Raw genomic sequence first — 21,595 nt, forward strand, 5'->3', positions numbered from 1 at the left:
TTGCTGTTGCAAGGAACTGAGGAAAAACCCAGAGTTTTCAAAAAGACAAAAGACCCTGCAGAACCAGCAACTCTACCATTGTACCCCACCATTACAGACACCCGAAACTGCACATCCCTGCATGGAGCACACATGCTCAGTATGCCAGGGGCTGACCCTTGCCTGGGCATGCCTCCTGTCACTAGGGTCACACAACGTCTGCCCCTATAAAAAGGGGCAGTGAAGACAGACCCAGTGGGATGCCCTCTCTCCATCTGGACCAGCACCATGCCACACCACCTATCCACCCAGAGGCCCTGCCGGCAACCCCCCTCTGGACAACACCTACTGGACAAGGACCCCTTTCCAGCCTGGATAGGTAGCTATCACCTCCCACCCCCTCTTCAACCAAGGACTTGGACTCTGCTTCTTTTCGCTACCTGGACTCCAGCCCTTCCACCGGGTGTGTGAGAGTGAGAGTGAAAGCAACAGCGAGTACCAATAACTTCATGGGGCTGTGTAATGTGTTGTCTGTGTAATAAAACACATAATTTATGAGATGATCTTCCGAGGTCCCTTCCAGCCCTAATGTCTATGAAACTCTCTCTTTCTCTCACCGTGAGTTTCCCCCAAGTATCCCAGATACCCAAGCACACACATACACACTGTATCATCCAAGTTAGGAACTTACCTATGTGCAGGTGGGTTGTATGCATGTGAACCATTTAGTGTGTGTGCATATATATGTCACTGTGTGCATGATACATGAATTAGTGATCTGCGTCTAACTTTTAGGGTGTATAGTGTATGTGCTTGAATCAGTAATAGGTATGCATGTGCCTAGGCTGTTTTGGATGTGTATGTGCCTGAGCTGGTAGTATGTGTGTGTATGTACCCAATTGATTTGTGTGTCTGTATATGTGCAATTGTGTCACACCCTCCTGTCTAACAGCACAATACTGCGATTCTGAGAGTTGGCCTGACCCCACAGGCAACATAAGTTCAAATTCAATTTTCAAAAACAAAAACAAAAATATATGATTTCTACAACACTGTACTTTATTTCATCTCTCTTGGATCATCCCCCACACTCAGATCTTAGGTCAGGAATTCTCAGTCAGAGAGCCACAGCACCCTGGGGTGCCATGGGTTCCCACACAATATTGTGCAAACATTAGGTGTGCAGACATGATTCATAAGATGAATGCAATAATTTCAGATAAGAATCCACAATGTAAAAAAAAAAAAATCTGACCTATTGTGGTCTTTTTGAATTCTTTGCAACATAAAATTGCTGTATTATTTTTCCATAATAAAAAATGAATTAAAACCAAGAGCTGGCATTTTTTAGGGGTGCCTTAAGCTTATGGAAGAATGCCTTGAATCTAAGAAGATTGAGAACTGGCTTAGACGGCAGGGAAAAGTTGCATCTGATATACTATCTAATTTATGAGATGCATAAGATTTCATAAGCAACAGCTTACTTGGTCAAAGCTTATGTAGTAATATATTCTTCCCTACCAACATTAAAATGTATTCCCATTGGTGGCAAAGATTATAACGAGACTGAAGATGTGCATTTGTTTATGGTGCAGAATTCCAGCTTTGATGAAGCTATGGCTGGACATAGTATTAATACATTTCTTATATAATAACAACACAATTGTCAGAAGATGGAATAAACATTGTTCTCTCCTTATAAGCCTCCAAAAGGAAAACAGAGTACTTTTTGTGCAGATAAAACAAAAACTTTATACACAGTGACCTGCTCACTGTTTTGACATATTCAGTGGGTCCCATTAAAGTATGAAAATCTAAGGGCTCCTATAGTTCTGGGCATAAAACCTCTCACAAATACAATATCAAAAGATATCTTCTCCTGCACTGGAGACATTTGCAATATGTATCAGCACTTCCAGATGTTCTACTAGGCACTCAGATTTTGGGACCTAGCCATAGAGCCTAATTTGTCATTCATAATAATGGTAGTCTGACTGTTGAAGTATTACAAGCTCTGTCAGCTGCAGGATGTATTCCAAGCTGTTCAGAAGAAACACAACAACAAAAATGGTATTTGTTTGATCATTTGTGGTTGAACACTTGAAAAAATGTTAAAAACAGCGATCTAGCACTTGAGGCAAAACTTTTCAATAAAGATGGACTCTGCTGTAATGGTTCACTGTGCAGTATACATTACTGCAAGGAAAGGAAAAATGGTACAGATTTAGCTCTGTGACTGACTCCTTGGAAACTCTTGGGATTAACATACTAAATTCAAAATTCAAAAACAAGTCAATCTTGGATTAAGGCTGAGGAAGGGACAAGGTTATGAGCAATTCAGACGGAACGTCTTTACACAGCAGGGGGTTGAAACATGGAATAAACTGTCAATGGCAGCAACTGAAACTAAGAGGTGTATGTCAGCTGAAGAAGAATGTGGAGATATTTTCAAAGAAAAAAATAAAGGGTATTTTAGTTGCAATTTGGACTTCATTGGAAGAAATGAGAGGCTGTAGATATATCATATTTCACTTTACTTGAAACAATAAGTTGGCAGGACCTTTTCATAATTTGTTCGGTGGCAATAATACTAATATATTATTAATTACTAATTAATAATATATGCTTCCCTGAATTGGAATATATATGTAGAATGCCTCCTGTATATTTGTTCGACTGTTTTATGCTCACCTAGATCTTCAAACATGCATAGTCCTCTCCCCACGCGATCCTCCCCACCCCTCTCCCCCGAGTACAGGAAGGCAGAGAAACAAAACCCTTTTAACCACAAAGGCATAAAATAAGAACTGCTAAGTTGTACATAGTTCTTATACGTTGTCCATCACCACAATTTATCATGACTTCATACAGCCTCAAACCTTACGGACAACGTTCTGCCTTATTTATAGTCCGATTCACATTATTTGGATTTTTACTGATATGGCCTGGACAGTCCATGTTCTTGAATGCAACTTTCCATTGAAAGTAACTGCTTTTCTACAGATGCACTTCTATAAGACTGTTACTAGAAGCCTACGGATGCGTTAAAAAGTAAGTACAATTTATGCTTTATTAGGAGGCATAACTATGTGCAGGTGGGTGCAAGTAAAAGCTATGAGCTTTTAATCCATATAAATAACTATTTAAATGCCTAATTAGCTATCTGCATATGCAAATACATGCACAACCACTGCAAGGCACTCAGTTACCTGCACATCTTCATGTTCAACCCTATTTGTGCATGTGTGTGTGCGCGCACGCATGCACATGTGCACAAATACATGCACACTTATGTACATACAAATTCATGCAAATAGCTAATTAGGTATTTAACTGGTTATTTACATGGAATAAATGCTCATAGCAGTTATGCTTCATAATAAAGTTATGGTCTTCTCATGGATCCTTCCAGTGAGCAGGCATGGAAGACGCCATGAGACCTACAACTGGGACGTCAACTTGCAGCTTCAGGAATGGTGTCTCGTGGCAGGCTTCAACTTTCTGGACCACAACCCTCACTTCAGAACGAGAGACATGCTTGGGTGGGATGGGCTTCACATGCTCAGGGGCAACCAGCACGGGTTCATCAGCGGCAGGTCCTGTCAGACCAACCTGGTGGCCTTTTACGACCAGGTCACTAAATCATTGGATGCAGGGGTGGCAGTGGATATAGTTTTCCTAGACTTCAGGAAGGCTTTTGACACTGTCTCTCACCCCATTCTCATTAGGAAGCTGGGGGACTGTGGCGTAGACACCCATACAGTCCAATGGGTCGCCAACTGGTTAGAGAGTCGCACCCAGAGGGTGGTAGTGGATGGGTCCTTCTCGACCTGGAAGGACGTGGGAAGTGGGGTCCCACAGGGCTCGGTCCTTGGGCCCACCCTGTTCAACATCTTCATCAGTGATTTGGATGAGGGGGTGCAAAGCACCCTGTTCAAGTTTGCTGATGACACTAAGATGTGGGGGGATGTGGGCACAATAGAGGGGAGCAACAGGCTACAGTTGGACCTAGATAGGTTACAAGGATGGGCGGAGGAGAACAGGATGGGGTTTAACACAGACAAGTGTAAGGTGATGCACCTGGGGAGGAACAATCGGCACCATACATACAGGCTGGGGAACTCCCCTCTTGTCAGCACGGAGGTGGAAAAGGATCTGGGAGTCATTATTGACTCCAAGATGAACATGAGTCGGCAATGTGGGGAGGCGGCTAGGAAGGCCAACTGCACCTTGTCGTGCATCCACAGATGCATCTCGAGCAGGTCCAAGGAGGTGATCCTCCCCCTCTATGCGGCACTGGTCAGGCCGCAGCTGGAGTACTGCGTCCAGTTCTGGGCGCCGCACTTTAAGAGGGATGTGGACAGCATGGAGAGGGTCCAGAGGAGGGCCACTCGTATGATCAAGGGACAGCAGGGTAGGTCCTATGAGGAAAGGTTGCGGGACCTGAACCTGTTCAGCCTTCAAAAGAGAAGGCTGAGGGGGGATCTTGTGGCCTGTTATAAACTGGTTAGGGGGGATCAGCAGGCGCTGGGGGAGTCCCTGTTCCCCCGAGCGCTGCAAGGAGTGACCAGGAACAATGGTCACAAGCTGGCGGAGGGAAGGTTTAAGTTGGACATCAGGAGGCGCTACTTCACGGTCAGGGCGGCTAGGGTCTGGAACCAGCTTCCAAGTGAGGTGGTGCAGGCTCCCACCCTGGGGGTTTTTAAGAGGAGGTTGGATGACCACCTTACTGGGGTCATTTGACCCCAGTGCTCTTCCTGCCATGGCAGGGGGTCGGACTAGATGATCTGCTCAGGTCCCTTCCGACCCTAGAAACTATGAAACTATCCCCCAAAGGTAGGCGTGTGTTTTCTTCTAGGTTGGCTGATCTCCTCCAGCGGGCTTTAAACTAGGCACATTGGGGGAGGGGGAGGAAAAGAACCAAGGGAGTCACAGAACACCAAACAAAGTGACACCCACAAGAACAGCTCAGCCGAGTCAAGCGATGAGCATAAAAAATACCCAGGTAAGAGACAGGGGCCTGGACAGTCCAGGGATTGGAGGGGAGGCGCATACATCCTCAGGAGGCCTTAAATGCCTCTGCACTAATGCTTGCAGTATGGGGAACAAGCAGGAGGAACTTGCCCTCCTGCTAGCTAACACACCCAGGTGATCATGGGACTGCAGGTGCTCGACCACCAATAATGACTGTCGCCAACTGGAGCTCACCATCCAGCGCAGGGTGTCAAAGGCCTGCAGCAAGGCAGCAGCCCTGGACTTCAGGAGGGCAGATTTCAATGAGGTAAGGGGAGACACTGAGGTCCCAGGAGGGGAGGGGAGTTGGGAGTCCAAGAAGAGTGGTCGTTCCTTAAGGAGACAATCCTCCAAGCCCAAAGTGTGACAATCCCCATGTGGATCAAAGAGGGCAAGAGCACTCAAAAGCCCCCATGGCTCACCAAAAGCATCCACAAACACCTCAAAGCCAAAAAGGAGGCATACACCCAATGGAAGGAATGGGTCATCACCATGGAGGCTTATAGCTCCTTGGCTCAAGATTATAGGGGGGCTATTAGGAAGGCTAAGGCAGAGATGGAACTGGTGATCCAGATCAAAGATAACAAGTCCTTTTTTAACTACACAGGGGGTAAAAAGAAGGTGCCAAATAATATGGGGCCTCTGCAGGACATGCCTGGTAATCTGGTGGTAGCACCAGATGACAAAGATAATCTCTTTAATAGATTCTTTGCTTCCATTTTTCTGAGCAGGGATAGGGGCATCACCTGTCACTGGGATTCCAGATGGACCCAGGGGAGGCGCATCCAGGCCCAGGGTCAGTGAGGACCTAGTTTGGGAACTTCTGGAGGGACTAGATGTGTTCAAATCAGCAGGTCCTGACAATCTCCACCCCAGAGTGCTTAGGGAATTGGCAGAGGTCATTGCAGGACCCCTGGCACAGCTTTATGAGCACTCATGGTGCTCTGGTGAGGTGTCTGATGACTGGAAAAGAAACAATGTGGTCCCCTTTTTCAAAAAAGGGAGGAAAGAGGACCCAGGAAACTATAGGCCCATTAGTCTTACCTCAGTCCTAGGGAAGCTCTTTGAGAAAATTATCCAGAAGCACATCTGCGAGGGGCCAGCAGGGGAGTTTATGCTTAGGGGCATTCAAGACAGATTCATTAGAGGCAGGTCCTGTCAGACCAACCTCGTGGCCTTCAATGACCAGGTCACAAAAGCCTTGGACATGGGTGTCGTGGTGGACATGGTTTTTCTGGACTTTAGAAAAGCCTTCGACACTGTCTCTCACCCCATCCTCATTAAAAAATGAGGCATCTGTGGTGTTGACGCCTACACAGTCAGATGGGTCGCAAATTGGCTGGAGGACCGCACCCAGAGAGTGGGGGTGGATGGGTCATTTTTGACCTGGAGGGATGTGGGCAGTGGGGTTCCCCAGGGCTCTGTCCTCAGGCCTGCACTTTTCAATATCGTCATTGGCAATTTGCACGAGGGGGTGAAAAGCACCTTGTTCAAGTTCGCAGATGACACTAGGATGTGGGGAGAAGTGACCACGCTAGAAGAGAGGGACAGGCTACAACTAGATCTCAACAGGTTACAGAGGTGGGTGGATGAGAACAGAATGGGTTTCAATACGGACAAGTGCAAAGTGTTGCACCTGGGGAGGAAGAAGCAGCAACATACCTACAGGCTGGGGAACTCCTGTCTCATCAGCACACAGGCAGAGAAGGATCTTGGAATCACTATTGATTCCATGATAAACATGGGCCACCAATGTGGGGATGTGGTCAGGAAGGCTAACTGCACTTTGTCATGCATCAGTCACGAGCAGGTCCAAGGAGGTGACCCTCCCTCTCTATGTGGCACTGGTCAGGCGGCAGCTGAAGTACTGCATCCAGTTCTGGGCGCCGCACTTCAAGAGGGATGTGGACAACGTGGAGAGGGTCCAGAGGAGGGCCACTCACATGATCAGGAGGCAGCAGGGCAGGCCCTACAAGGAGAGGATACAGGACCTGAACCTGTTCAGCCTCCACAGAAGGCTGAGAGGGGATCTAGTGGCTGCCTATAAACTTGCCAAGGGAGACCAGCAGGCAATGGGAGAGTCGCTGTTTCCCTGAGCACTACTGGGAGTAACAAGGAACAACAGCCATAAATTGACTGAGAGTAGATTTAGACTAGATATCAGGAGGCACTACTTCACTGTCAGAGCAGGATCTGGAACCAGCTTGCAAGGGAAGTGGTGCTTGCCCCTACCCTGGGGGTCTTCAAAAGGAGTTGAGACAGCCACCTAGCTGGGGTCATTTGACCTCAGCATCCTTTCCTGCCCATGGCAGGGGGTTGGACTAGATAATCTGCTTAGGTCCCTTCTGACCCTACCAACTATGAAACTATAAAGCATAAATTGTACCTATTTTCTGAATGCTTCCTGGCATTTTGAAGATCTGATTGCTCATGACAAAAAAACCTAAATATTAGAGATTATGAATTATATTTGTATAGCCTAACTGCATTTATTTTTTGGATACTTGATAAGAAAATGTATTTCTTGGAACACAGTTTGCTACAAAACAGTGTCCTAGGACTCCAATTATTATACCTAGTGCTTAAATGACAGGGATGTGTAGGTTGTTTTACCTAATGGATACCCTGAATCCTCTTTGTCATTTTAGGCTGCAAGGTTATAATCCTTATGCTTGCTTTCTATATGGTAAATTCTTCATTTTTTATTCTACATCAAAAAAAGTATTTTCAACACAAAGAAGCCTTAAGCATTTCAAGTTGTTTCAGGGGACTAGTTCTAATGGCCAAGAGGCAGACTTCAGAGGACACATGCAGCCAGATCTTATGGGACTTGCAAATCTGCCACATGTTTAAAATGTATGTTTCTTTAAGCACTAATATGATTACTTAACATTTTTATGAGGTTTTAATCAAGTTCTAAGTGTGAAAACTATCAGGCTGATAGCCAAGCGCTTTGTCCTTCTCAAGTATCTTTAGGTTGCTTCTCCCACGCTGTCCTCAGATATTGAAAAATAACTTCATATCAAACTCTATAAGGCCATGACCTTCAGATCTAGTCTTAAGAATTTTTCTCCGTTATGAGGTCTACAAAACACAGCCCTTTGACAACAAGTAGGCAGGTGCTGAGCAGAAATATCAGCTGATTATGTACAATATACTCCTTCCACTTCTACCTCATCCTCCCAAGCACCCATTTTTTTTGTCTCTTGCACCTGTTGAGTCTTGTCATAGCCCTAGACTGCAAGACCTTTGATGTGGGGACAGTCATTTTTACATGTTTAGACAGTATGTAATTTAAGGGGGCCTTCACCCATAACTGGGGGTCTCTCTTACTAATGTAATACAAATAATAAAGCAAACAAACAATTTGTTCCAGCCAAGAGACCAGCACTCCCTTTTCCTGTGCTATCAATCTTGACCTGAACATTACCTTCCACACTACTGATCACAGCCTCGTTCCCAAGTGCCTTGAACTTTTCCCTGGCATTTCTGATATCCCCTTTGATCTTGCCATGTTTCTCCTTCTCTAAGCATGACAAGAAAGCAGTGCTCCTGTATGCTTTTACATTTGAAATTAGCTGTATTTCAAAGCTGTTATGTAATCAGACAGGCTTTATATCATCTCCAGTGAAACATATCTGTCCAACAGATATGAAACAGATCTCTTATTTCACCAGTTACTTTAAAGCCAGATAAATAAATAATGGAACGAGATGAAGTCTTGTAAGGATGCCCTGATACTTGCCTGTGCAGTCTACAAGAGTGAATATCTTGTTGCTAGCTTTATATTTTGCAGGCAATTCTGGAAGGGAAAGGCCCTGCAAAGCTAAGATTTAGTCTAGAAATAGACATCACTGAATAAAGTGGATCAGCTGTGCTAGGACATATCCTAGGTGTATCCTGGCACAGCTGATCCACTTTATTAGGCAACATGTTGTCTTTTGTCCTGCTTGTTGATCTTGTGGGACAAGAGACAATGTGGTTCCTGCTTCCACAGATGCAATCCAGCAATCTCTGGGACACATCTCTGGCAGGGGAGAAAGTTGGTGTTCCTCGCTTCCAGGGATTTGTCTTGAAGATTTCTGGGGGTATGTCCCTGCAAGCAGGTAACCTAGACTTTCCCTGTGTCCAGAGGTGCACCCCAAAGATTCTGGGAGCACATTTCTGGAAACAGGGACAGCTGTAACTCTGGCGCAAAGTGAGGCCCTGGGGCTGCAGCTGCCAATGAGCTGATTGGTGGTCTCAGCACCAGCACCACAGTGGAGCAAGTTTGACACTTGGGTACCATCCCAGGAATGAGACCACAAAGACTGGCTGCCCCAGTCCAGGAACTGCAACAGTATCCCAGTTTTATCAGCTTTTAGAGACATGCCCCCTAGGATCTCCAGGGTTCATCAATGAAAGCGGGGAAAGTTAGGGATATTTGCTCCTATCTGAGCTTAAAAGTTCCTTAAAAGTTTCACAAGAAGACATCTTATGTGGACGGAGTTCCTATTGCCAACATGGTGACTTTGAAGACAGAATTACCCTTTCACTTGTCAAGATAGTCTCTGTCATACCAGGCAGACCAGGGAAATTTGGATGAAAGGGCAAAACTCTCATTTTCTCAGAGGCTTCTTTACACCCCCTTGGCAGTACAATGTGGACTTAAGTGAGGAAAATTACTTTGGCTTCCTCTTTAAAGTAGCATAATAGTGCTGTATATGCCAGAGTGGCCAACAAAGGTTTTGATGAGAAAAAGAATCAGGTTCAAAGGACTTCAAATTTACAGGGTGGTTATTCCTTATCCTTTCACTAAAGTTCCAATATATTGACTTTTTTTTCAAAAAATAAGGGGAGGAAAAGAGGAAGGCAAGAGAACAGAAAGACAAAAGAAATGGGAGGGGAAGGAAGAGGGTCAGGGATGGGAGAGCACCATCTCAGTCTCCATCCACTAGAGATCAATCAAAGGTTTCTACAGAGTTAGAAAAAATCTTTTTGGCTTTGCCTGAGAGCTGTCATCCCTGTGAGTTTCATAAGCACTAAAAATTCACTACATTTTAAAAAATGAGCACAAATATTATACCAAATGCAATCCAAATCTGCAGAGAATGAGGAGGTAGGTTTCTCTCAAAGACTTTTTCAGTATCTCTAAAACCTAATGGCTGTGCTGTGCACCAAGGTCTTAACCCTCTAGTCACATGAGACAGCCTGAATGTGAGAACAAATTCTAGGGAAGACTGCTAACTAGAAAAACTCAGGTATTTGAAAGATTTCACACAATTTACCACATTCCTCAAAATATCAAACTACTATACAAAAGGTGACTGCTATCGGTTTTCAAAAGAAATAAGCAGAGTAGAGTGTACTGAACAGCAGGGCCTAACACTCTCTATGCCAAATAACACTTTCCCAAAAAGCTGTAGGAAATAAGAAAAAACTGTGAAAATTCATAGAATGTACGATACTGCTGCTTGGTGCCTTTTGGTGTTGTCAGAGTGAGTTTGTACTTCAGCTATCAACACTAAATTTGATACTGATCTGAGCAATACTATGACACACAAACCCAGAGATGCTGGGAGGAAAGGGTAGAGGGCAATGAGTTCTTCTCAGGCACTTCTTCATTGCTTATTTAATCTGTTTACTATTTACTTAACTACAAACTGTATAGTTCTCTGTAGCTTTCATATTTGTTTTTATCACTGAGAAGTCTTTCTCATTATTACTCTGTAATTTGTGTGAACGAGTAGAAACCAAGTTACAGAGAGACTCTGGGTCGCATTCCTGTGAAATTCAGTTGCATAAGGTTTAACACCCGAGAAATCACTGTAGTAAACCTTTGGAGAAATAAAACAGATCTAGCCGCAAAGGTATAGCTGACAACCCTGTCACACTGACAAATGTGCTCTTCAGTTCAGTTCTACAAATATTTACTCAGTATAGTCTTTTGCAAATTAACTTGGAACATAATTCAGGTACGAACTCCCATTTCATTGTGGTGTCAAAAAAACAGATCATTCTCCCCACAGCTGGCAAATCAAAACAGAGAATGGAAGGTAAAGACTAGGTTTGTGCAAAGTGTAGGGGAACAAGCAATAGTAATAACATAACAGTTACTCAAGGGGCACGTCTACACAAGATGCTATGTGGCTATAGTTACAAGCTACAGTGATGTAGCATTGGCAGGCACAAACTGGGACGCTGACGCAACTGCACAGTAGGATCGGAAATGACCCGTGCACCGCCAGGACTGTACAGTAACAACTGCACAGTCAGGGGCATGTGTAGACGTGCCCAAGGTGCTGCAATGTTGCAGGGTGAGGTGGGAATCTCACAGGGTCTGGCATCTGTTCCCTAATGGTCTTTATGACCATTACCCCATCTCATAGGGCCTGACCGGCACTGTTTAGCCTCACATGAGGAATGTAAGATGTCACAGCCTTTCCTTGTGTAAAGCTAGACCTGCAAGTGCAGTCTTGAAAGTGGTTCCAGAAATGACATCTAGGGATTTCAAGTTTTTCATCAAAACATAGTTCTCAATTCAGTTTTGCTCAGTTTGCAAGTAAAGAATTTTGACTCACTGCTGAGGCAATATCAATACAAGAGCAGGAAACCAAGCAGAGTTATCTTCTATTTGTGTATCACTCCTCGTATCAAAATTCTGTGGGTCAGGCCCTACCCTCAGTTATACTTCTGTAATCTCACTCCTTCAACCTCTGCTCTTCCTTACACCCCAGTGCCAGCAACAGCTTCCGTGTGAACAAATCTTAATTGTATGCAATGCAGATGTACAAGCATAACTGGGCACGTCTACACAAGACACTTTACTGTACAGTTGACTAAATGACTGCATGGTAAAGTGTCACTGTCTACACGTGCAAAGGCTTACTGTGCAGTCAGTTAGCCAACTGAACCATTAATTTAACACCTGGAAATGCAGGTAGCAAATTAACCACATCACAGTGACTATGCAGTAGCCCACATGTAGACAGCCCAAATTTGCTCCCAGTCAGCCCGGGTAGCAGGGGGAGGGAGAACAATCCCTTCCCTCGGGGGCTGCCTGCTGCTGGATTGGGCTCTGAGTGCAAAGCCCAGGCTGAGGCAACATCCCCCTGCCTCAGAAGCAGGCAGCTCCCAGCAGGGCTCCACAATCAGAGAAGGGGCTGGGAGATTACTTCCTGCTCCTGGGAGCTGCCTACTGTGAGGGCTGGCTCCAAGCGCTGAGCCCAGGCTAGGACAATGTCCCCTAGACCTGGCAGCAGACAGCTTCCAGTCCTGGCTCTGCACTCGGAGCCTGCCCAGGAAGCAGGTAGATGTTGGGCACAGGAAGCAACATCCAGCCCCCACTCTAACTGGGGAGTTGGAGCCAGGAGCTCCCTGTAGGAGGAGAGTTCCCTGCCCATCCCAGAGGTGGGTGGGACCTGCCCCAAAACAGGGCAGGTCCCTGAAGTCCCAGGCTGCATGGGGAAGCCCCACTGAGCACAGGGCTTGTCCCCATGTGCACTGGACAGAAGAGCTCTGTAGCAGCATCTCTCCCACCTTGTGCAAATTAGGACCCCTCCCAATATGTATGGGACCAGGAAACAGCTGTCTCTTAGCCCTTTGCTCCCTGCCAGCCTCTGGGCTAGCACCAAGGGGGAGCCTGGAAGTCTCCCTGGCTGCTGCAGGAGGACAGAGCATTGGGAGAAAACCTTGTACCCACAGGCCACATCCATGCCCGGTGTGGATGTTTGGTTCCCTGGGGACTAGTAGTGGTCACTAGTGCTGCCACTAGTTGTTCCCAGGGAATACCCATGCCACGCAAACTCTGGTGCGCAGCAAGTTACCCCAGAAGTGGTAGGAGAGGCTGGGGCCAGCACTGGGTTGGCCCCAGCAGCCTTACCTCAGGTCCTGGGGGCCTCCCAGGGCAGCAGCCAAGTTGCTCCTGCCATGCGAAGCCTGGCTGGCAGCAGAGTGCAGTTCTGGCTTTGAGCAGTGCACACTTCCACCATGTGTGCCACTACACATTTTTTCAGCAGCGTTTTTGACCCCTGGATATCTAGGGATCAAAAAACCCCACTCTGCTGCTGCCTTGCAGCATGGACAACAACTGAACGCGCGGTACGTGGCACCTCAGACGTGTCTGCAGCGCCACATACCACATGGCCATGCTTGCCTGGATGCAGCCATTGGGAGCAAATCTCCCCTAATCGGCTTAATGTGCAGTAATTTTACTGCACAGTAAGCCTACTTTGAATTAGTTGCACATGTAGATGCACCAATTGGGGAATAAGTTGGACTTGCTACTGAAACTATTCTAATCAAGAACTCTGTTACACTGACGTGGTAGCCAGGATGGTTTTCTTCGCACTGTGCCAGTGGAAGTGAAGAAGAATAAAAGAACCTTTCTGTCACAGAAGCAAGTAGAAAGGACGCTAAAAATACACAGAAAGCAGAGCAAGAGAGAGAAAGAGCCATCTCACATCACCTATTCTCAGGGCTGACCTGCATATTAAACATTACCTCAGAATGTTTTTGGTTAGCAAGACCTCACCTCGGAAAGGGACAATTTAAGAGAAACTCCTCAGGCTTGAGGTCAGAGTTCTTTATCTACCTTCAGCCTTTCTATGGCTGTCATGAGGGAGGATAGGATTTAGCCCTCTAATGTTGCAATACAATACTTTCCTATGCTACAACAAGTAATCAACTGAAGCAGAGCCATGTCACACTATAATCTGAAAGAAAAAGGATTTTCTTAGAAAAAAAAAAAAATCACCTAGAAATGATAAAAAGACTCCTAGAGAAAACTGCAAAAAAGCTAATGCTACTACCAACAATGGAGACAGGAAAAAAAGGAAAAAACCTTATTTTAAAAAAAAAAACTGACAATGACCCCTTAATTATCTGTATTTTACTTTAGCAGTATTGAATATACATGTTCTCATCTCCAACAACACATACAGCCTTTAATGGAAGTTGTTTTTTTATTATAATAAATCCCAAAATGGTTGGAAAAAAAAAGCAACCAGGCAGTGAAGATCAGCTCATTTTTAACTTTCTATCCAATTCCCTTGTCTGACTTCCTTTAAGAAACTTTGAAGAAAAATTCTAAGCTGGAATAAGAGCTTGACTTAGTTTTGGTAAAGATAGAAAACTATTTGAATCTGGCCTACCATAAAGGCGGATTTAACCTTACTTAGAATCAACTCGTCCATTATTTTGCAAAACCATAATTGCTGGTCTCACCCACAGCTACAAGTTGTGACTGCTGGTGGGCTGAATACTCTTCTGCAGCAGCTGTCCATATGCAGTGAACACATTTTGAGCTGTATTGGAAATGATAACCTCCAAAACTAGAGGTCATTCAAACATATTCAAGGGAAAGAGAACATACTTGCAAAGAATTCCTGTATTCTACAAGAACGACACATGCATAAAAGATGATCAGGCCCTCAGGGAATCAGATATATACCTTGACCATGGTATGATTCACTGAATAATAAAACTTTTTCTGACCTAGTGCTTCTCATAATCTCTGTAAATGGGTAGCTAATTATAATGGTCTAGCTGTGCAGTTTTATATCCTTCCTTCCTAGTGTGTTTATTGGGAAAAAGAAGCAACACCTTCAACTCTTAAAAACCAGACAAACAAACAAACAAACCCCACCACTTTCTTTGAACTCTAGTATGGCAACATACAGTTTGCCATATGAGATCAAATAACTGGCCAATTAATGTTGGTATCTTCGTAAGGGCCATGAATAAATGGGTAGTAATGTGCATGAAGGAAAGAATCCTTCCGGACTCTTACTCCTTATACTTATGCTCTCAAGCATGGGCAGATTTAGGATTCTGAAAAAGAGGGGTGCACAGCCCCTCACAACACATATTTCTCCAATTAAAAAGAAATTAGATGCTTTACTAATAAAGCCAGGGGCCCAGGGCTATATTACTACATTTAAAATTTAAGCAAAACCGAATAACTTTACTGGAATGTACATTAATTTGCTATTATGTATAAAAACAACAAACAAGGGAAAAAAACCCCCAAAAGATGCTGTTTTTTTAGTCCTGTGATCATTCAGGTTAAAGGTACATCTCTTTCAGATTCACAAAACAAAAATCTAGCCTTGTGCATCTTGGCAGTGCAGCCAATGCTTCACTGAAAGTTATTTTCACACCCAAGTTAATACTTTAACTAGAGTTGAAAAGTCTGCAATGCTGTTAAATTGGAGTTATATTACCTGAAGCAGGTAACAGACAGCAGAATGGCACAAGAAAGGATAACCTAATTAGTGGAACATCAAGACTATTAAAAGGAGGAAAGGTTCCCTGCTGCCCTGGATTTACCCCTGCTCTCAAGCACGAGATTTGATTGTTTCCATTTTACCTGGAAGTACTACAAGTGTTAGTAGCAGCCCTAAACTCTTCAATTCAATCTTTTTTGACACGGAATTTCATGCCGCAAATGTATTTTGTGAAGAGATTATTTCTTATTGTTTAAAAATCACATCTTATTAATGAAATTAAATAGCCTTACTTAATCATTCCAACTACATTATGGAGCAATATCTAAAACACAAATAAAACAGTAGATTGCATAACTCCGTATCTTCATTGCCCAAATGCTATTTTAATTTGCTAAACAATTGTATTTATTATAAGGTACACAACAGTAGTTTTTGTCTCTAATTTGTCTTTACCTAGTAGAAACTTCCTGTTTCTATTAAATAGAGATTTTCATCTTAAATTTGTCGCTAAGTTCAAATTTTGTAAAAGCATGTTTTATAAAATAAAAGCAAAACAAAACAAATGGAAACCCAAAGTGAAATGTTTCTACAAATAAAAATAGAAGTCCATGGAAAATGCTTGCGGAAAATAAAATAAGCACCTCCTTACACTGTTTAATAACCAGGATTAATGTGCTGAAACCCTGAAATAATCCTCCATAACTTTCCTTTTTAAGGACTCTTAAATGAAAATATCAAACAAACAAAAGACAGTGATGGGAAAAAAGGATTTTAAAATAATTTCACTTTTAATAATATTAGGTGCTTCAGTGTCCCAATGCCAAGTCCAAATAAATGGCTTTTTCATTTACCGGCTACAATTTTCAAGTTAATTTATGAAAGACCTTAGTTGTCCTTACCTCAATAATATACAAGACCACATTCTTGTAGAAACAATACAATATGCACTTGGTCACTCGATTGTAACTCCAGGCTCCATGGACTAATAATAGCTTCTCCAAGTAGGAAAACTAGAGGGAAAAAATGGACATTAATGATATAGCCTCATGTTGGGTAACTCTCTATAGAAAGTAAATGACACTTAAGACAACTGTTAGAGCGCTCTTTGAGAGTAATTTTATATAGATTAGTACAAACCAAACACTTACAAAATTATAAAAGAAAACCCTTTAAACTTGTGTAAATGAGTCCTTGGCTTGCTTTAAGTAGCAAAAAGCTTTCAATTATTCTTATTCTGATAACAAAATGAAGATAGGTTAACATAATAAAGCCCACTGGATTAAATATAAATCTGAACTCTTCATTTCATGGCCAAAGATGATTACTGTGTTTGAGAGGCTAATAAGTACGATACAACACTCTTCTCTGCATCTTAAAAACAGCAATCTGCTAATTAGAAACGTTCTAGGCAAAAATGGAATCTCAAAAGATGATGAAGGCTAAATGAAAATAAACGAATACTAACAGCTTTTGAAACAAGATGGAAACAAACACATTTTATTAACATTTACAGTCTACAAGATCATATAAAAGGATTAAAAGACATGTAGCCACAATACACGTAGCAAGAAAAATAGTTTGTTTTATTTTACTCTGTGTTGGTCTGAGCATTTTTGGTGGGTTTTTGTCTTTGTTTTTATCCTATAACCCCAAGGAGCAATTGAATAATTGCTGATGAAAACTGGAATGAACCACTGATATGGCTCAACTTCAGTCCGAGTAGGATCAGGCCCACAGTGGAGGCAGGAAAGGTGCAAGTTTCTAACCATAACTCATAAAGACCACATTCCTTGCTGTCTGACTACAGGCCTCTTATGATCAGGGACCAAATTTCACTATTTGGTATGGTGTTTTCACCAGAATTGAAAGGAAGCCTAGCACCATATTTCCATGTGGCACCTAAAAAGCCTGTTATTCAAAATCCAGATTCCAGTTCAAAGCTATTATTTATCTAATGCTAATTTGAAACTGAGATTTTTTTTTGTTTTAAATAAATTAAACACATCGTGAAATAGCCTCTCTCCTGAGATTTTATGAATGTAGTATCTTTGATCAAGCTACAAATACTACAAGAAACTCCCTGACACCATTCTAGCAACCCTGACTTGTAATTCTTGCTTGGCAGAGGCATGCTGGAATGAATAAGAAATGAAAAAATGTATCTAACTTGGTTTGGGTTCAATGTCTACCCACTTTGATAACCAGAAGGGAGTGACTAATAATTGCACTGATTCATTTGCCTCCTTCCAACTCACTCTTTGCTGTTCAGTCTTCTCTCACTGTCATTGCTGACTGCCTGTCCCACAGCCAGGGGGCTGGACTCGATGAGCTTGTTCCCTTCCAGCCCTTATGTCTATGAAATGTACTACAAAGATGCTCATAGGGTCTGTGATTCCTCAAGAAACAGAAAATGTGCTACCCAGTAGAGTAGGGAAGACAAAGTCACTAGAAGACAGCAAGATTCTGATCCAGTAAATTCATATACAAGTAGCCCCATGGAATTGTGACAGTGAGTTTAATGAAACAGAGCGGTGCTATAGTGTAACAGAGCTCAGCAGAGCTCCTTATGTGATTAAGTGTCTGCAGGAAAGGGACCTAATAATATATAAGGTACAGAACATGCTTGGATACCAGAATATTTAAGAATGTTAAGGCTAAAAGGAACCATTATGTTCATTTAATGTGGCCTTCTGCTTAACAACATTCATAGAACCTCATCCAGTAATTTGTGCAGCAAGCCCACAACTTCCATGTGAGCTAGAGCATATAATTTAGAAAGATATCCTCTCAATCAAAAGAGGAAAGTATATGCTCCAAATATGAAAAAGGCTTTTAATGTACTAGTACTTGTTATATTAGTAAAATTCAACCAAAGAAATGTATGAAAAATAACACATCTAACCATCTTTTTCCAGGAATAAACCTGGAACATGAACCCGATGTGTTTTAAAAATAATTTTCATAGCAAAACTCTACTCATCCAACATCTAACCAGAATAGAAAAAAGCATAGCCCCCAGACATGCCAAGTTAATTGCTTATACCATACCATAGTGTATAAATATAACATAAAATCTGTTTTTTTCCAGTAGAAAGCTTTAGTTTATTTTAGAAATATACAGGACCCTCAATATTTTGGTTAAGGATTCTCTAAATATAGATCACTTGAAAAAGTTTCAAGTAGAAAAGTTTATTGAAATAGATGCTGGAGGAAGCTACCCTTTGGAGCACTGGGTCAAAAGTAGGCTTCCATTTATATGCTTAGTTTATGCTTTGATTCATTATATAATCCTTAATGAGCTTTTATATGAGCTTCATTTTTTCATATGTGCCTACTTCTGGCACCAATGGATTGGATGCATCATTTGCATATAAGATGTTATATATCAGGGGTCAGTAACTTTTCAAGGTCACAGGCAAGAAAGGCCCAGTCAGAGATAGCTGGGTGCTATGACCCAGCTGCTAACTGCTGCTTTTTCTCTGCAGCAGCACAGGGAAAGTGTCTGCCATTGCTACTTTTCCCTGCAGCAGTACAGGTGCTGCTGAATGCCATTGAAGCCCCATGCCTGCAGGCTAGATCAAATATCTCTGTGCGCTAGACCTGTCCTGAGCACCATGGAGTGCTGACCCCTGCTATATACACTGGGCTTCTTAAAATATGTTCATAAGAACATATTCTACTTTCAAGGGATGCAGATAACTCCTACTCATCTGTGGCTAAATATTCTGTAATGAAGGAAAAATATATTCCATGAAGCTCAAAATTTCCCTCTGAAAACATTTTAGCATTATTTTAGTTCAGTGGTTCTCAAGTAGGGTACCACAAGACACTTTCATTGGGCTGCGGTGGCAGGTATTCATGCCATGGCACCACTGAAAGTGCCCCACAGGTCTTTCATGGAGCCTGCATTAGGTTTGTGTGATAAATCTAAGATAGACAGAAGTATCCACTCTTGCTGGGATAGCTCCTAATCTGGCTTTGCATCAGGTGCGTGGGACAGTTTTACCTGATGGTGGTGGCATCACCCTGGTTGAGAATCACTGAGGTAAGCTGAGACTATACAGCAGTGGTTCTCAACTGGGGTGTTGGTAAATTTAGAAAATTCAGGGTGCCTTGAATTTAAGAAGGCTGAGGACCACTGCTTTTGTCTGGTAGTTGTCTTATGTTAAATAACATTCCATTTCGTCTTTACTAACCAGCTCAAGAGTGTAAAATATGACTCTCTAACACAGTGATATATTACCTTTCAGATACTAAAAAAACATGATATTGCATCTTTCCTGAGAAAGTACAGTTCCAAGTCAGTTTCCCCTGCCCCAAATTAAAACTCCACGCTACTGAGGTCAAAATCCTTTTTTTTTTTTTTTTAAATTAAACTCTAACGTCATCTCTATTGATATTGTCAATATTCCCCACACTGGAATTTAAACCAAGCACAGTCCATTTCCAGCATTTTTGTATTAACCCCAAAGCCACATTATTTTTCTAACTTGAAAGTGACACATGAATGTCAAATTACTTCATCAGGTTTAATGTTATTACAATAAATACCAAAGGAGTTAAATGTGAAAGGCCATCTATAGGCAAAGCTCTGACTACTTAGTCTTTCAGATTTTCATTTGAATAAATAAGCTTAATCTAATGAAGTCTCCCAAAGTAAGGATTTTTAATGACTAATGAACTGGTTGCAATACATAATGCATGGCAGTTAATTAAAATACAGGAAACTATGTAACCATTATAAATAAGGCAGTTAAAATTGCCCTGGTATATTTGGTTTTTTGCCTAATATTAAGTATCGGTGATATCATTTATTACAAATCAAATCTATAATGGGATTTTTAACTTGAAATTTTAAAAGTGAATTGTAATGTTCATGAAAGATTTGGGTCCAAGCTTGCAATCTCTCATCACAGCACATACCCCTGAACATGGGTAGCAATCAGCGGTATAGGTTTTCACATCAGCATATCAATAAATCTCAACCATGTTTTAGAGTAACTGCCTCTAAGAATAATAGGGGAGATGTATGTTTCTTGGCCTCTAAGAAACTTCCAAGAAGGGTGCCAATTGGTATCAATTGCAATAGCAGATTTCATGGTGAATTTATCTGATTGTTGCTTACATGCTAATGAATGAAATGCTAATTGATTTCATACAGACTTGAATAACTTTAAATTACTTTTCTGCTCCGGATTGGAGCCCATTACCATACTGCACTTTTACTAACTTTCTGAACTATATAAATAGTGAATATTTTCACAGTATCGCTGATAACTGGAAATATATGGTACCACAGCTATAAATAAATAATATTCAGAGTAGATGTAGAGCAACTAAAACAGGGGTGGGCAAAATATGGCCTGCAGGCCAGATCCAGCCCACCAGCTGATTGGATCCAGCCTGAAACTGCCCTGCAGCACTCCACATGGGGCAGAGCCCAGTGCAGGGCAGCTTGCACCACACTCCAGCCCCCACCTGCCCGCCTAGCCCCAGCCCCAGCCCCAGCCCCAGCCAGTGTGCACAGGTTCCAGTGGGGCTGTTCCCAGTGTGACTGCAGCTGCTTGGGTGCTGCTCCGCTTCCCCTTACCTCCAGCAGCTCCTCCTTCTGCTGCTCCACTCCTGGCCTGGAGGAAGCTTCAGCCAGGCACCTCCTGTCCCAGTGCACAGGGGGCTCTGGCTCCAGCTCCCAGCTGCCTTCCACCCACTCAGCCCACCCTGCGCAGGCAGGTGGAGTGAGTGGTAGACAGCTGGGAGCTAGAGCCAGAGTCCTGGGCACTGGGGCAGAAGTCACCTGGCTGAAGCTTCCTCCTAGCCAGAAGTGGTGCAGCAGAAACAAGAGGAGGAGCTGCTGGCGGTTGGGGGAGTGCAGCAGCACCCAGGCAACTGCAGCTGTACCAGAAGTACCCTGCCAAAGGCTATGCATGCTGGCTGGGGCTGGGGCCAGACCAGTAAGTGCAGACTGGAGCGTGGCATGGACTGCCCCAGGAAGAAGCAGCTGGGGCTCAGCCCCTCAAGCACCACAGGGGTAATCATAGACCGCACAGCATGGGTGAGCTCTGCTGCACATGCCTCTGCCCCCTGCTTCACCTCCTTACCCCAGGCCAGCTCCCAGGACCTAGTACCCAGGCAGCCCCCACACACACATGCACACCCTCCACAGGACAGGGGCTACCCTGCCCTGGGGTCCCAGCTTCACCCACCTGTCTCGCTCCTGAACACCACTGCCTGCCCGCCCACATAGGGAGTTTTGGTGAGTTGTTGTGGTGGAGGGTGTTGACCTGGCCCGTAACAATTCATCAAAACTCCCTATGTGGCCCTTGGACCCAAATAATTTCCCAAACCTGAGCTAAAGCTTCTCTTTCTCCTGCTACTTTTAATGCCTTTAATATTAC

General features: G+C 43.3%; 1 protein-coding gene across 2 annotated transcripts in view; it reads right to left on the minus strand.

The window, feature by feature from the left end:
• Nucleotides 1-21,595, minus strand: part of ATP8A2 (ATPase phospholipid transporting 8A2) — a 638,305-nt gene that overhangs the window by 252,553 nt on the left and 364,157 nt on the right. For both annotated transcript variants that reach the window (XM_019525447.1, XM_019525446.1), the window contains exon 27: nucleotides 16,100-16,210. In XM_019525447.1, coding sequence (XP_019380992.1) covers nucleotides 16,100-16,210 — 111 coding nt within the window. The remainder of the gene's footprint in view (nucleotides 1-16,099; nucleotides 16,211-21,595) is intronic.

The sequence above is a fragment of the Gavialis gangeticus genome, unplaced genomic scaffold (genome assembly GCF_001723915.1).
Source record: "Gavialis gangeticus isolate Ggan-Ray unplaced genomic scaffold, GavGan_comp1, whole genome shotgun sequence".
In the NCBI taxonomy this organism is placed as follows: domain Eukaryota; kingdom Metazoa; phylum Chordata; order Crocodylia; family Gavialidae; genus Gavialis; species Gavialis gangeticus.